Source organism: Dermacentor albipictus, chromosome 10, assembly GCF_038994185.2.
Source record: "Dermacentor albipictus isolate Rhodes 1998 colony chromosome 10, USDA_Dalb.pri_finalv2, whole genome shotgun sequence".
NCBI lineage: Eukaryota > Metazoa > Arthropoda > Arachnida > Ixodida > Ixodidae > Dermacentor > Dermacentor albipictus.
Genome location: NC_091830.1, coordinates 34244908 through 34262367, shown reverse-complemented (window position 1 = coordinate 34262367; position 17460 = coordinate 34244908). Strand labels below are relative to the sequence as shown.

General features: G+C 40.6%; 2 protein-coding genes across 4 annotated transcripts in view; both read right to left on the bottom strand.

Annotated features, from left to right (window-relative positions):
- The window catches only part of LOC139050777 (uncharacterized), a 26392-nt gene extending 8932 nt beyond the window's left edge, over window positions 1–17460 (bottom strand). The window contains exons 1-6 of one of the 3 annotated variants that reach the window (XM_070527520.1): window positions 17389–17460; window positions 11237–11311; window positions 9852–9980; window positions 7281–7440; window positions 4673–4806; window positions 2048–2126 (exon numbers count right to left, since the gene is read on the bottom strand). In XM_070527520.1, the coding sequence (XP_070383621.1) occupies window positions 2048–2126; window positions 4673–4806; window positions 7281–7440; window positions 9852–9922 (444 nt within the window). In that variant the 5' untranslated portion in view covers window positions 9923–9980; window positions 11237–11311; window positions 17389–17460. Of the gene's footprint in view, window positions 1–2047; window positions 2127–4672; window positions 4807–7280; window positions 7441–9851; window positions 9981–10869; window positions 10948–11236; window positions 11583–17388 lie in introns of those variants that run through there. The other 2 variants (XM_070527519.1, XM_070527518.1) reach the window with 2 other exon arrangements.
- On the bottom strand, window positions 14837–15652 carry LOC139050295 (uncharacterized protein PF3D7_1120000-like). Its single transcript, XM_070526527.1, has one exon. It carries the CDS (start codon window positions 15650–15652, stop codon window positions 14837–14839), a length of 816 nt encoding a protein of 271 aa, XP_070382628.1.

Genomic DNA, 17460 nt, shown 5'->3' with positions numbered 1-17460 from the left:
AATTTCGTGAATTCAGTAAATTTGTTTGCTCAACCCGCCCAGGAGTTCTAGGTTTAGCTGTTTTTATTCATAAAGATATCTTTTACACCCCGACTCCCATGGACGCTACATACAGAGCCATGTCACTGCTTTGCTTTTGTTCACAGGTTACTGCATGCTTAAATTGAATTGTAGGCTCTGTGGCAGACATCGCTGAAATTTAGTTTTCTTTTTTTCCTGTTCTTTTTTTTTTGTCGCAAATCTCATTGCCCATACACCTTTCTGATCGATTGTGCATACGGCCCCGTGTTATACGTGTGGACGTTACCGGGAATTCATTCGTATTTTCAGAAGCTTGTGCGTGAAGTGTGCTTTTGCATAAACTGTTGCCGAAGAACTTATGTTTACGGAGCAAAATATGAGGAGGATTAAAACCACTGATGTTTCTTATTTCCTGCAATGTGTATAAAATGTTTATTGAAATAAACACATATGTAAAATCTCGCATTGGTTTTTCAAACATAGCGAATATTCAACATTTGAAGCATCAATTTTCTAGCATTCTTTTTTTATTCTTGGCAGGTAATACAGGTTTTACGAAGACGTACAATATACAAGGAAGTATGATCACTTTTCAGGATTGGCATGCTCGTGTATGAGTTAAAAATACAAATCATACTGTGGCAGAAAAAAGATTGAAACATAACATTCAAAATGGGATGTGCGTGCCCTAATTTTATACTGTAAGAATGAGACAGGACCGCAAGGCCTAGTTGTAATTCAATGATACCGCGCCATCTATACACACACAAGAATCCATGTAACATGCTAGTCGTTGCAGTGGAATAGATTTTCTATCATTGTTGTTTTCCATTTTTTTTTATTTTTGAGCACACACAATGTTCGCATGTTGGTCAAGCATTCTCGCGCTTCGTTTTTTTTTTAATCTTTTCTTTGTGCTATGACACCCAATACATTTGCATGGGCATGTCAACCTAACGCTCGTTCACTTAATTCGATTCTTTACTTCTTACAGAAACTGCAACATCAAATTCAGTTTCATTTTACAACTACTTCTCCAATGAAGGCTGGTAAGCCTCATCAATTTACCTTTACAGCTTGGCGAAATATATATACCGCGTGATTTATTTTAACGTTAACAATATCTTTTTAAATGGCCTGTCGCATTTACCACAAATCTACTATTGACCTAGAATACTCGAGGAGGTATAACTTAACGTACACTTGAAATCTTTACACGCACTTCACCGATTACTAATTTTCCCTAATGAAATTGGCGAATAATTTCTTTAGCACATATGCTGATAAATACGAATTGAAGCCAGTCATTTCATAAGCCACATCCACAGACAACGAATTTTGAACCAAGCACGAATTTTGAGATAAGCGCTGTCACACTTACCCTAAAGATGCACAGTTTTCCAGCAACATTTATAAAAAAAAACGCCTTTCTGTGCGTTCAAACTCAAAAGTTTCTGGAACACCTTTACATTTCCACGCAAATTTTGGGATTGCATATCACAAAACTGGCATAATCCCCAGAACTCGTTAAAGTTGGATACGACCTTAAACGTCACCGGCTACAATTTTTATATTGGAACATGTGGAGTTTAATAACTATTGAAAATTAAATACCAAATGTTTATTACCCGAATATTTACTTTCGTTCTTGTGCAGTTTGTGTCTGCCTCTTACTGTAGTCTAACTCAAGAAGTAGAATGGTCCTATAAATCACGGGCGATATTTAAAAATCCGTTGGCAACAAAATATAATACAGGGTATATTGAAATCAGCGTGTAAGAAATTATTCGTGTATAAAACTTCCCGCATAAAGTGTTCTTCTTCCGTGAAGCTCTTCGAACTGTTCGGTAGCAATGCTACGCCATCCATAAATATTGAATGCTAGCTTTGTATTCTTCCTTTGGGAAACAACTCGGAGCATATCTTAACTCAGCAAAATGTTAAGCAAAATCTTAATAAGAGACAAGTTAACAAGGGCCTTGGGATAATAAGCCCAGGTTACTGAATATTATGCTTCTCAACTCACTTGTATTTTAGCCTTGAGTCCTTGGATGTCATCGTCTAGTTTCTTGTCTTCGCTAACGTCTTCCTCTTCTTCCTTAACACTAAACCATGAAAAAAAGAGGAAAACTTTCAAGTTTGAATTTTGTTTCCGTGATCTATATTTGTAGTAGCAACGTTGAAAAAGAAAACATAGAGTGTTGTAACACAACCTCATTAAAATGTCAGCACAAATGATGAAAAAGGTCATTCACTCAGAAAGAGCGTAAGTTTTGCACTGCTTACGTTATATCGGTCAGCGGAACTTCGAAGATACATAGGATTCTATGGCGAAAGCCACTACGAAATAGTAGGCTTCTTCAGAAAAGTATTAAGATTTTACACTAAGAAATCAATCAATACAATTCACGAGTAGTCTACATTTACTTAGTCTTACGCGACATTGCATAATCAGAAAGTTATATTCAATACAAAGTAGGCTTATGGAGTTCCTGCTACGTATGATTTTACTTTATAACTGTACTTCATATCGTATTTATGAACATTTATAACAGAGAGATATATCATATATCTTTATTTTGTATCCATGCGCAAAATTTGAAAGACCCATAATATTTATTGGGGATAGCCACCAAAAAATACGATCATTATTTCAATCTTGGCAAATCAGTTCTGCGGAATCCCGCAAGGTGAAGGAAGTGTCGTGAAAGGGAAAACTTGTCATGCACCCGAATGTAGCACGAAGCCACGCATCGTTTCTGTTCCTGAGAAACCCGTATGGGTTTCGTTTGCAGCTTCGCACTGCTTCTTGGAGTCTTCACGAAGGTATTGAAAGTGTCTACTGAAAAACAACAGCGATTGTAAAGGAGCCTTCACATACAAAGCTTTACGGGTCATTAAATAATAAGTACCCAATAGTGACCATTGAACCCACTGATGTTGTTTGTAGTACACCTATATTGTCAACAATGCACCCAACTTTCGAAGCAGGTCCGGTTTATAGTTAAAGAAGCGGAGAAACAGATAATATAGTGCGCATTTTTCAATGGAATCGTAAGCTTACAGGCCGGAGTATCGAATGCTACAGTGGTGATGTGTAAAACTGCGTGATCATTTGTTATTACAATTTTTAAATTTTTAGAGGCATCGTGCGTAAGGGGTATACTGGAAACGGCAACAGCTGAGCGTGATGGCGACTTATATCGGCACTAGGACCAATGAATTTACAATTATTATTTTGTTTCTCAAACCTATGCTGCAATTAGGTCTGTTGAAATCGTCGAATTATTTCTGCAAGGACAGTTATGTGCCTTTGTTGTTTGCTGGGAAACTGCATTAGTCATGTACATGTCACGTCAGGTTCACTTTAGCGAAACCTAAAGTCTTAGAAAATGAAACAAGGCTTTCGCGCGCGATGCACTGTCCAGCGTGATGCTGTAGCAACGCGCATGCTTTTGATTTCAGAAGCATGTCATTTGTTACGACACTTCGAAGACCCACCAATAATGACAAGTCCCCGTGTCGAAACATTGGCTTCAGCGACATTCTTTGGTCTGTTATTGTCAATAACTTCGATGGTGGCGTGTAGTCCAGGGCGTAAAACTACGCCGAGCAGACTCAAGCACAAGGTGGCTGAGACAACATGATGGCGTCTTCCGTTTACCTTTTCCTGTTCGCCACGACAGCTAGCGAATAGTAGAACTTGCCAGTAGGCACTCTTCTAGTAAGGCTAACATACATTTACCAAAAAGCAAGTCGAAGGCATTCCGTACCTCTCATGAAGACCAAGGAACTCGGGGTCCCTAAATCACAAAATCCCATGCGCAGAACACAGAAATGCACGTATGCGCACCGCCATGCAAAGACAGCAACCTCGGTTTTGGCGTTTTAGTCGTTGCCGCAAAATCAGGGCCTCTTGTAACCATGAACTTTTTATGACACCGTGAGGTGCAAACAGAAAGCGCAACACTTATAAATGTCTCGAATACGGCGTGTTTGGTGCACTTAAAGTATCCGACATGCGTACGTCAATGTATGGTCACGTGGTGGGACTTTACTACGCTGGCACCAAAGTTGCGCTGCAGAATGTGCTACCTTCACAAACTATTTTCTGCTTAAATATCCAACAGCTTGCTCTATTCTACCATTATACATCGTGGTGACTTTATTTCCACCAGCATCTCATGAGAGGTTCTGGGCCAGTCATTTTAAACGTCGGTCAGTAAGGCAGGGGGCCCGCCGACCTAAACTTTGGATCCTCGTCCCACTGGCCTCTTGGTTACCATGTTCAGAGTCATTAAAGTGTGTTTCCTCAGAGATAATTATCTAGAGGTGTTGTCGTATTAAAAAACCTGCCATTTGGCCACACTCCTTTGTTAAACTGATTGCTGCTAATAACAGTGTAGGCCTTAACACGCTCTCACGTCAGAAGTATTTTAAAAGTTCTACTATTCATAAACGTCATGTTAATAAAACAATTGTAAACAACATTTGTAGCAGTGCGATTGTATGTAACAGCAAAGAGATCATTAAGAAAGGTCAACACCTGATAGGCATTTCGCTTCCACTGTTCAAGTAAATCAACTAAAGAACCGGAAATTATTATTGCGCCAAATAATCTCATGTCCTGCGTGTAAGCGTGACAACTTACCCCTGCTTTGCTGCGCCTTCATCACAGTGTTCCGCGACGCACAACCCGATGTAGTGTCGTGCGAAGTCATTTTCGGCCACTGCCATCTTGCAGTTTTCGCATGCCCTGATACGGTTTCGGCTGGTCTCGTACTCCTGTTAAAACAAGACAAACAAGGAGGCCCTTTTATTAACCTCACTATAACGTATGCATAGTACGGGCTCTAACCTCTAGCAGGAAGTGTGTGGCACAACCTTCAGCTTGAAGCGCATTGCCTATAGCTTGCAGAAGTTTGCAGAATTGAGTTCACAAAACCTGAAGCAAAATATATTACTGTTTTTTCTACGAATAGCATTCTCAGCGTACTTCATTTCCCGCCTATCTATCTATCTATCTATCTATCTATCTATCTATCTATCTATCTATCTATCTATCTATCTATCTATCTATCTATCTATCTATCTATCTATCTATCTATCTATCTATCTATCTATCTATCTATCTATCTATCTATCTATCTATCTATCTATCTATCTATCTATCTATCTATCTATCTATCTATCTATCTATCTATCTATCTATCTATCTATCTATCTATCTATCTATCTATCTATCTATCTATCTATCTATCTATCTATCTATCTATCTATCTATCTATCTATCTATCTATCTATCTATCTATCTATCTATCTATCTATCTATCTATCTATCTATCTATCTATCTATCTATCTATCTATCTATCTATCTATCTATCTATCTATCTATCTATCTATCTATCTATCTATCTATCTATCTATCTATCTATCTATCTATCTATCTATCTATCTATCTATCTATCTATCTATCTATCTATCTATCTATCTATCTATCTATCTATCTATCTATCTATCTATCTATCTATCTATCTATCTATCTATCTATCTATCTATCTATCTATCTATCTATCTATCTATCTATCTATCTATCTATCTATCTATCTATCTATCTATCTATCTATCTATCTATCTATCTATCTATCTATCTATCTATCTATCTATCTATCTATCTATCTATCTATCTATCTATCTATCTATCTATCTATCTATCTATCTATCTATCTATCTATCTATCTATCTATCTATCTATCTATCTATCTATCTATCTATCTATCTATCTATCTATCTATCTATCTATCTATCTATCTATCTATCTATCTATCTATCTATCTATCTATCTATCTATCTATCTATCTATCTATCTATCTATCTATCTATCTATCTATCTATCTATCTATCTATCTATCTATCTATCTATCTATCTATCTATCTATCTATCTATCTATCTATCTATCTATCTATCTATCTATCTATCTATCTATCTATCTATCTATCTATCTATCTATCTATCTATCTATCTATCTATCTATCTATCTATCTTATGTCAGACCGTCGTCATCATCCTATGTCAGACTCATGCCGTTGTTGTCTAACGAAATTCGTCATCCGTCTATCGTAACGTCGTCATCGCCAGGCCATCGTTGTTATGCAGCTTTTACGATACTGTCATCGTGACCACATTCCCTCATCTTCATACCATTGTCCTCATACCTTGGTAACACCATCGTTGTCATTTTCTCGTTGTCATACAAAGTCATCGTCATGTACTTTGGCACACCACCGTCTCCATGCAGTCGACGTCATAAATCGCCGTTACTGTAGCTTTGACATCCAATTCTCGTCATGCTGTCGACGTCAGGCATGGTTGTCGCACAGTTCATGACATACCACTGCCATCGTGTCGTCATCACGGTGCCACGTCAATTCATTATCGTCATCACTTCAATAAGGCCATCGCATCGTCTCATTCCGTTGTCGTCATACCCCCTTCGTCGATCGGTCGGGCGTCACTCCTTGTTCGTCACTCTATCGTAATCATGCTATTGTCCTTCAATCGTTATTATGCCACCACTGTCATGCAATCGCCGTCATTGTGTCGTTATCAGACACACGCTATCATGACGGCGTTTCAACTTACGCCACCAAGGGCTAGCCATCGTCGTCATTCAAGCTACTTCATCTGGTAGCCATCCTACCGAAATTTCTTCAGGTAAATGTTTAACTAATTGTTTTACGGCACATTAATTTTAAAGTTTTAGTGACTCAGTTTGCAAGGCCTGTCAAGTTGAAGCAAAGTCTCGGGATGGCACCGATATTGAGATATCAACCATCAAATTTGCAGTAGTGGCACTTCGTCTTACTGATTGACTTTTTTAACAATAGGCTGATTTATGCAGCAAAGTGCGAAAACAAAGAGAACTATAAAGTGTTTCGTCACGCACCTTGCCAATAGACACATTGAAACTGGTGTATTCCTGAGAATTCGTTCGAAGCGCATAGGCGATACTAGCTCACCACTCATATTTCATCAGTTGCAATATTTGCGGCAATGTAATTAGTCTGAATATTGTTGAAATAAATTTTGTAGTTATTAAATTACGCTTTTCACGTTTTTTTGGGCAAGCACAGTAGACCTCTTGGAGAAAGCCAGGTCAGGGATAAAAACAGGTCTATCTGCCCAACGTCGTGTATTAGAATGGTCTATAAACAAGTAAACGCACAAATTACATTGAGAGAGCGTTTAATACCATACCTTTCTGTCGCTTTGCTTCAAGTGCTGCTCGCTACAAGGAGACCGCAAAGTCTTGCGGCCCAGTGTGTTTCTAGGATCTTCCTGCGGTGAGTCAAGGTGGTCATCTTCGGTAAACTGCAAGGAGGGCGAGCACCCCATGACACTTATTCTTATCATTGATCTGCAAAAAAATATTATAAGCTGACACACATTACTTCTTAACACAGCGTTACTAGTAACCATTTTATTATTCGAGGGGAACAAATAAGTACAGTAACGAATATGCGCAGCAACACAGCGAGCGTTTTCTGTAATTTCATTTTGACCAATAGACCTTTGAGAAATACGTGAAAATTTCAATCAGCATATGATTGTACACAAAAATGCTATACGAGTACCATATACAATAAATATGTAAACATGAATTTGCAACCTGAGGCAGTGGCTTAGCGGCTAGGGTGTTGCTCTGCTAGGCACGAGGTCATGGGATCAAAGCCCGAACATGGCGGCTGCATATCGATTGGGGTGAAATGTAAAAAAACAATTCCCATGTTGCATGCAGTGCGGGCACGTTAAACATCCCCCTGGTGGTCACAATTATACGGGAGTCCTCCACTACGGTATACCTCATGATTAAGTCGTGGTTATGGCAAACAAAGGCTCCAGAATTCAATTCTGTTCAGAACTCTATTTGTAATTTATAGTCTTGCTTAGAGCAGGGTTGTTTTATGGAACTTTTTTTCCAGGTGCCAATACTCGTCAACGTAACACACTTTCATCTTTGTGCTGGACGTAGCACTATTGAAGGTAGCTAGTAAATCGCAAAGAGCACTTATGAAAAGAAATCCTTGCAGTACTGTCCCTTATCTTACTGCTACTTTTGCGTTAAGCTGTTCGGCTTTCAAGCTTTGTTATGGAGGCCACTAGAATCGAGCGCTTTGGAGCCTCCTGCCGTGCAATTTGTTCCTACGTTTATTAACCCAATTAGAATTAGAATAGAATTTATTGATTGGAAAGACAGAGAGATCGACCTGAGCTAGTGCGCTCTAGTCTGCTACTCTGCACTGGGGAAGAGGGAAGGGGAGTGAAAGTATTTGGATGGATGATGATGATAAGAGAAGTGGTGAGTGCTTATGTATACATGAGACAGTTGCCTCGCTAGAGCCGCTCGTCGAGCTTGGTGTCCTGCAGGAACTTCAACAATACTTTTGTTGCACGCACTGAAATTGCAGTGTCGGGCCATGGGCCGAGGATAGCTTCCTCCGACCGTAGTTGTCTGCCAACGCTGGCTAGAAAACTGTCTAACGTCCTTCGCTCCAGCATATATGCTGGGCAGTCGCACAGTACGTGTTGCAGTGTTTCGGGCATCTGGCAGTGTACACAATCGGGGTTGTTCGATTGGCCGATGAGGTGTGCGTAGCGATGGGTGAAAGCAACGCCGAGCCGAATCCTGTACTCTTTCAAAAGTACTCTTTTTATTAACCCAAAATGAATGAAAAAGAGTACTTTTGATTTTGACTCTGCATTATGTACATAAAAGGAATGAAGTACTGTAACAAATCTCTACAAGTAGTAACACAAGCCAATGAAAAAACAGGGCGCGTGCACACGCCGAGTAATTGTTCGCGTACTTTTACTTACATTTATGTGTACGAAACATTAAAGCGCTTAGGCTAAGTTGAAAGGCATGCATAAATTAATGTTTTTCTGGAGATTGCACAAAATAAGTCGACTTTGAGTTTTCAAGACTTCGTGCCTGATAATTTCACAAAAACGCAGTTGTGCCTATTGTATGGTTTCTCTATCTGTTGTCTATAACAAAATTATTCGTGCTTCAGGTTATAGATGTATGGTTTTACGTTTACGGTAAAGCTCTCAAGGTTAAAGTGAAATTCTTAGCACGCAATAATAATAGTGTGCACTTATCTTGAGCTCCACCTGTCGTTGTAAAGATAAACATTTTATGATTGTGTCCTGAGTTAGTTTCCATCTCTTTGTTTAGCCTTTCAGCTAGAATTGTAAAATTATGTATCATGAATATTTTGGCGGGCCGAAATACGAAGTTAGAAACAGTGCTATTTTTGTATCGCAGACATTTAACATTTTAGGAGTGAATAAATATTTATTATCCGGTTGTGTCGTCTTGAAACAAGGTTTCGGCGTGCTTCTGCGGCCTCTGTTTATCTGTTAAGTATAAAAAAATATATCACACAAATGTACTCCCCAATACGTTACCTTCTGCCTAACGTTGAACATGCACGTGTTATTTTTTTTCTAGCAGCCCCAGCGATCATATGAATTTATAGGACAAAGAGAGCTCCTATAACAGGTTATTGTTTGAAACCTACAGCGAAGTCGTTTTCCAACTTTATCTGGCTCGCTTGCTCAGGCTGGACACATTTGTAAAATGTGCATGCCTGAACATGCAGATGCATGCCTACTAGAGCAACAACGAATCTGTCATCTTTGTTAGCAAAAATGAAGCTCATATTTGCTGAGCTAAACAAAGAGCCGTGACACCGATTATATAGCTTTTTGGGCTCCAATGTAAATATCATTGCTGCGTTTCGAGTAATTGGTCAGTGTCCGTACCGTTTTAGTGCAGCCGCTAGGTTGAGGAGGTGCCGGTGCTTCCGGCCTCTGCGATTGCTGATCTCCACCATCCAAAATGTGGAGGTTCCTAAAATGGTGATTCTTGCTGGCGCAGAATTCTGTTTCGTTCTTCGTTCATCGAAACAAGAAAAAAATAGGCAAAAGAAGAGATTAGTAAACTTTGCATTAAAGGTACTAAACAATTATAAGACACAATGTAGCCGTACATTGACAAAAAAGGATATTACCAGGTTGTCTCGCCAATATTCAGACCTGAACGCATAAATTGTAATCCAAAAATTTATACGAGGTCGTAATTCGTAAGGCAAAAAGTCACGTTTTTACCATGTAATAGTTCATCCTATTTTTGAAAGAATACAGGCCGATGTACAGATAATCACTTTACCAAAGAGACCTTCTATTTCAGTGTAGGGTAGCAAACCGGATACTCTTCTGGTTGACCTCCCTACCTTTCCTGTCCTTGCTTTCTCTCTCTCGCCTTCTATTTCCATAATGACTAGACATACTAGCACCACTCGAATTTTTTATTCTCTGTTTATGAGTGATCAGATACGACCACGACCTAAAAGTTACGCTTTTGTTGTACGCTTTGACCACTTGTACAGCGTGTGTAACTATAGAGTCTTGCTTACGTACGCAAGCGGAAGCGAAATCTCGAGCCCATCACGCAGACAGGTTTGAATAATTTATATTTATGTTCGTCGTTTCTGCACTGACACCCCATTACAAGAAAGCGTTTGCTTCTGTCGAAACCTCAGCAGTCATGGAGGCATTACGGAATCGGGCTGTAGATGAGCCATATGTAAAAATACTGGAATATATCTATAGCGGCTCCACAGCCACCGTAGTCCTCCACAAAGAAAGCAATAAAATCCCAATAAAGAAAGGCGTCAGGCAGGGAGATACGATCTCTCCAATGCTATTCACAGCATGTTTACACGAGGTATTCAGAGACCTGGAGTAGCGAGAATTGGGGATAAAAGTTGATGGAGAATACCTCAGCAACTTGCGATTCGCTGATGATATCGCCTTGCTTAGTAACTCAGGGGACCAATTGCAATGCATGCTCACTGACCTGGAGAGGCAAAGCAGAAGAGTGGGTCTAAAAATTAATCTGCAGAAAACAAAAGTAATGTTTAACAGTCTCGGAAGAGAGCAGCAATTTACAATAGGCAGCGAGGCACTGGAAGTCGTAAGGGAATACATCTACTTAGGGCAGGTAGTGACGGCGGATGCGGATCATGAGACGGAAATAATCAGAAGAATAAGAATGGGCTGGGGTGCGTTTGGCAGGCATTCCCAGATCATGAACAGCAGGTTGCCATTATCCCTCAAGAGAAAAGTATATAATAGCTGTGTCTTACCAGTACTCACCTACGGGGCAGAAACCTGGAGGCTTACGAAAAGGGTTCTACTCAAATTGAGGACGACGCAACGAGCTATGGAAAGAAGAATGATAGGTGTAACCTTAAGGGATAAGAAAAGAGCAGATTGGGCGAGGGAACAAACGCGAGTTAATGACATCTTAGTTGAAATCAAGAAAAATAAATGGGCATGGGCAGGACATGTAATGAGGAGGGAAGATAACCGATGGTCATTAAGGGTCACGGAGTGGATCCCAAGGGAAGGGAAGCGTAGCAGGGGGCGGCAGAAAGTTACACTCTAAGAACAGTTTACACCTTTTGGCTTGCCCCTTCTGCCACACAAAAATAATCGTCATCTGCCTTGATGCGTTTCCTTTCTTTATCGCTGCGAGCCCGGAACTTTCCAGTAAGGAACGGCACGCGCGTTATCAGCATAGAACAGTTTACACCCTTTGGAGTGCCTCTTCTGATAACGCGCGTGCCGTTCGTCACTGGAAATTTCCGGGCTTGCAGCGATAAAGAAAGGACATTAGACATTATTTATTCATCATGAATTTGTACATCAACATAGGCAAACAACTGTTGGGCCCATAGCCAAGGCTAGTGTTCGGCCCATGTGGTATACATGCGTTTGTGCTGCGGCGATCAGGACAGTGATGAACAAATGTATATTGATTATACATAATTGTACAGGATGAGAAAGGGAAAAAAGAAAACATACATCAGTGCAACAATAGAATAGTGTTACAGAAAAAATATCACCACAAAGCAACATTCTTAACTAATTTTTGAGAAATATAATCTTTTTATAGAAAATAAAAAGTTACTGGCACTCTTCACTTCTATTGGTAAGGCGTTCCATATCTTTGTACCATGATACTGAATTAGTCTTTGACCGTATGTGTTTCGGGTAACTGGTAAATTGAAATTTATGTTAGTGGCGTGTCTAGTATTTCGTGTAGGAATCGCAAATATACTAAACGACAATGAGTGATTGCGACATATTATGTTATTCACTAAAATAGCAACTTTCATTTCGGAGGATAGGGTAAAGGGAAGTATTTTCAACCTGCAAAATAAATGACTGCTGGATTCGAATGGACAAGAAAACGTCATTATCCGCACCGCTCTCTTTTGTAAGCGCAAAATTGGATCCAAATATGTTATAAATGTGGACGACCATGATTCGCAACAGTATGTCATATGACAATGAAAGAGAGAAAAGTAGATTATTTTCAGTACCGAAATATCGAAGCATGCCCATAACACGCTGACGCTAGCTTCGAACATACATTATCAATGTGTGGTTTCCAGTTTAAACTACTGTCTAGTGTCACGCCCAGATATTTAATTGTGTTCACCTGTTCCAGAATGCTATTATCAAGATATATTTGCAGGGGTGCACTGTTAACATGACTATGTCTAGAATGAAAAATCATGTAGTGAGTTTTAGCTTTGTTAAGTGTAAGTTTGTTTGCTCCAAACCACGATGAAACACAGATTAGTTCTTTATTTGCAATCTGTATGACTTCGTGAAGTGTTTTGCCTGTAAACACTAGTGCAGTATCGTCCGCGTACATGACAGCTTTGGCAGATGTGAGAACTGAAGGAAAATCGTTGACATACAAGGAAAATAAAATTGGTCCTAGGACAGAACCCTGTGGCACACCAGTTTTAACAAAAGAACACGAAGACGTAAAATTAGTAATTTTAACAAACTGCTGTCGGTTGGTTAAGTAACTAGCAAATAAATTTAAAGTACTGGCACTGAAACCGTAGTATTCAAGTTTCTTTAGTAGTATGGAATGAATAACTGTATCGAAAGCTTTCTTGAGGTCTAGAAATATTACTAGGGCTAATTCATTACTATGGAGTGCTTCGTTTATATGCTGCGACAACTCTAGCACTGCTGAGGACGTAGAGCGACCGGTTCTGAAGCCATGCTGAGATTCATTTAAAATGTTGTTTGTGCTCAGGTACTCTTTCAATTGAATAGAAATAACCTTTTCAAACACGGTATTAATAATACTCAAAACCGAGATTGGTCGATAACTTCCAGGGTCATTATTATCACCACATTTATATATAGGAGATACTTTAGCAATCTTTAGAGCTTCAGGGTATGTACCGCGTGCGATATTAAGATTGAATATGATTGTAAGAACAGGGCAGAGGAGGTCAACGTTATCTTTTAAAACTTTGACCGTAATGCCATCGTGACCAGCCGCCTTGTTAGCATTCATATCGGTTAATATTTTTTGTACTAGAGTATCTTCTATTGGTTTAAGGCAAAATGTACAGCACAATAACGGGTAATTAACATCACATGTCTGATGAGTTATACTGTCAGCTAGAACTGGCCCAACGTTGGTGAAGTATGTGTTGAACTCATCAACTTTTTCGGTGTCAATCCGGTCAGGAGCAATGTGCCTTTTCACAGGTGCACTAATTACGTTGTTAATAATGTCCCACATCTTTCTAGAATTACCCTGAGCCTTACGGATTAGTTGCGCGTTAAACTCTTTTTTCCTTATACGAATGATTGCAACGACAATATTGCGGGATCTACGAAACTGCTGTAAATAGTACATATTATGTCTTTGCTGTTTCCACTTCTGATACCAAGTGTCTCTTTCCTTAATGGCGCTTAATATAGTCTTAGTCATCCATGGACACAACGGCTGCTCGTACCTGTGATGATTGGTTGTTGTGCATTCAGAGATGACACGGGCGAGGGTTTTCAGTAGCTTGTCACATTCGGTATTGTTGTCTGCAGTGAGTACGTCAGAGAAATTTATCTTCTTAATTTTTTCACGAAGCAGCGAGTAATTTATTCGACCTGTGCGTGGATTTAGTTTATTTCTAGTAATGCTTCTATCACTAGGTATTAATGCAAAGACAGGAGAGTGATCTGTTATACTCGTATTGTATACACCTGCGAGAATATTATTGTGATTGCATAGAATATGGTCGATGATTGTGGCTGAGGTTGCTGTAATTCTTGTGGGTTGAGAGATTGTGTTCTTGTAATTGTATGATTGTAATAACAAAAAATAATCGGCATTTAGGCCTCCGTAAGTGTCTATGTTGAAGTCCCCGGTTACAACTACAGAGTTAAAGTTTCTATCGGTCAAACCGGAAAGAATGGTTTCCAGAGCACTGTAAAACTGTTGTAAAGTTGAACTGGGTGGTCGATAGACTACGCCTATGACCATGCCTGTAGGTATTGCGATAAAAAGTGATTCGATGTTATCATTGCTTCTAAGCAATTGAGGCATTTCGATGTGGGTTAGTTCTTGTCTAACATATAAGACAACACCTCCGCCACGTGATGAAGTCTGTCTTGGGTTAGATAGAAAATGATAACCGGAAATCGGAATGTGTTCGCTGTTTCTTAGCCATGTTTCCGAGAGCGCAATGATGTCGTAGGAAAACTGATGCTGCGCTAAAAATGCGCACAATAAATCTTTGTTTCTATTGAGGCTTCTGATGTTGCAGTGAAGTATAGACATACATGGTTTTGCATGAAATTCGGTGTTAACTTCAGTGATTGAATATGCCATAAGGACGAAAAGGAGTAGCTAGTTAGAGATATGAACATTAGATAACGTTGGCTAGGTCTTCTTCAGTTCTTATGTGCAGTACAGTGGAATTTTCAAGCTTCCTCATTAGGATCTTAGATTGTGACACCCAAGCGAACTTCCAGTTTTTATCCCGCTTCGTTTGTATGGCTTTGCCGAGCAAGATCTTGTACTCTGGACAAAGATGCTCATTGATGTACACAGGTTCGTTCTTTTCAAGACCAAGTGACGATGTCGTTAACCTGTTACGTTTAGCACTCTGCAGCAGACGGTCACGAACGTTCCTGGAAACAAACTTAACGACAATGTTTGGTCGTCCTTTGTCTTTTGACGGAACCCGATGAACCACATCAATGTCTTCCAGTCGAAGCTCCTCCTTCAGGCATGTGGCTATCTTCAGCATCATATCGGGTAAAGATTCTTCAGAAGATGCAGGGACGTTTTTGATTTCTAAGTTGTTCCGACGGCTATACTGCTTTAGCTCTATCATTTCCTTCCTCATGGTCTTTACTTGAGTGTTTAATTCCTTTATATCTCGACTGTGGTCGGACTGCTTCTCCTTTACCTCAGTGAGTTCGCTGCACACGCCTTTCACATCTGCTCTGAGTTGCTCAAATATGGAGTTCATGTGGGTCATAGAATCTTTGAGTCCTTCCATATCGGTAGATGATTTCTTGTTATCATCAGCTATACCTTTGATGTCTGCTCTGATTATTGTAGTGATCTGTTCAAGGCGCAAAGTAACATCAACTAGAGCCTTTGCCAGTTCTTTAACAGTCGACGGTGGTTTGTCAGCAAGTGTCTGTCCAAGGTTTTTTAAAGGATTATCACCCATATTTAACAATAAACAGTAGAAACAGAGCGATCCAGGAGCCTAAGAATAATATCAAGCAGAAAAAACAGCTGTAGAACGTACCTGCAGAAAGCAGCAGAAAAGGCTTAGTTTCGAGCTGTTGCTTGCAGCTGCCTGGATCGCTCTGAATTGTGGCCGATGAAGGTCGGGCACGTCTTTTTAAGCTGTAGTCAGTTGCGCAGGAAGGGCTGAACTCTTGATATGCGCATGAGATGCCACTGCCACACCAAGTCACTGGAGCTTCCGTATCAAGTTGTACACGTGTGGCGAAGTGCGCAGGTTGTTGAAGGGACCAGTCGTCTGTGCGGCTATCGATGGCAAGCGCGGTGCTGTAGTCAGGTAGGGCGCCGGATCCTGCAGAAAGCAGCAGAAAAGGCTTAGTTTCGAGCTGTTGCTTGCAGCTGCCTGGATCGCTCTGAATTGTGGCCGATGAAGGTCGGGCACGTCTTTTTAAGCTGTAGTCAGTTGCGCAGGAAGGGCTGAACTCTTGATATGCGCATGAGATGCCACTGCCACACCAAGTCACTGGAGCTTCCGTATCAAGTTGTACACGTGTGGCGAAGTGCGCAGGTTGTTGAAGGGACCAGTCGTCTGTGCGGCTATCGATGGCAAGCGCGGTGCTGTAGTCAGGTAGGGCGCCGGATCCTGCAGAAAGCAGCAGAAAAGGCTTAGTTTCGAGCTGTTGCTTGCAGCTGCCTGGATCGCTCTGAATTGTGGCCGATGAAGGTCGGGCACGTCTTTTTAAGCTGTAGTCAGTTGCGCAGGAAGGGCTGAACTCTTGATATGCGCATGAGATGCCACTGCCACACCAAGTCACTGGAGCTTCCGTATCAAGTTGTACACGTGTGGCGAAGTGCGCAGGTTGTTGAAGGGACCAGTCGTCTGTGCGGCTATCGATGGCAAGCGCGGTGCTGTAGTCAGGTAGGGCGCCGGATCCTGCAGAAAGCAGCAGAAAAGGCTTAGTTTCGAGCTGTTGCTTGCAGCTGCCTGGATCGCTCTGAAAATAGGAAACGCATCAAGGCAGATGACGATTATTTTTGTGTGGCAGAAGGGGCAAGCCAAAGGGTGTAAAGTGTTCTTAGAGTGTAGGTGGGCGGATGAGATTAAGAAGTTTGCAGGGGCGGCATGGCCACAATTAGCACATGACCGGGGTAGTTGGAGAAGTATGGGAGACGCCTTTGCCCTGCGGTGGGCGTAACCAGGATGATGATGATGATGATGATGATGACCCCATCTTCGCCAATTGAAAGTACTTCATTCGCTCCCATCCATTCAATGAAAGCTTGTATGGCTGGAGAGAAATGCGCAGGTCAGCTACCATGGAATGTATGCTTATTCTTTTCACTAGAATTTCAGTATAGGCAGTGTTCGCAAACGACCAAGTTCACAAAGAGAAACGTTTATTTCTATTCACCCGGTTTCATTCGCAAATTCCCGTAAGCAGCGCAGATCACGTGCCCTTCATAATTAAAACATTTATCGCAGTTATATCGCTTGTTTAGTCCCTTTGTAAAGACAATGTGCGCAAAGCTAGAGAGGCTAGATCTTATGGAAGCTTTATTTGTGTAATAGATATTAGGTATTCTTGAACGTAAGCAAGCCTTTCGTTTCATTCATTTTCTCTTCTGCGTCTCCTACTTTCACACACTCAAAATCAAGCGCTGTCAGTCCCCAATTTCTTCTTGCGTAGCGCACAGTGTGTCTTATATATAACTTACCTGAGTCGCCGACTTAGCTGTCGCACTGGATTTTCCAACAATAAATTCTGAGTGCCTCATTTCAATGTGTGT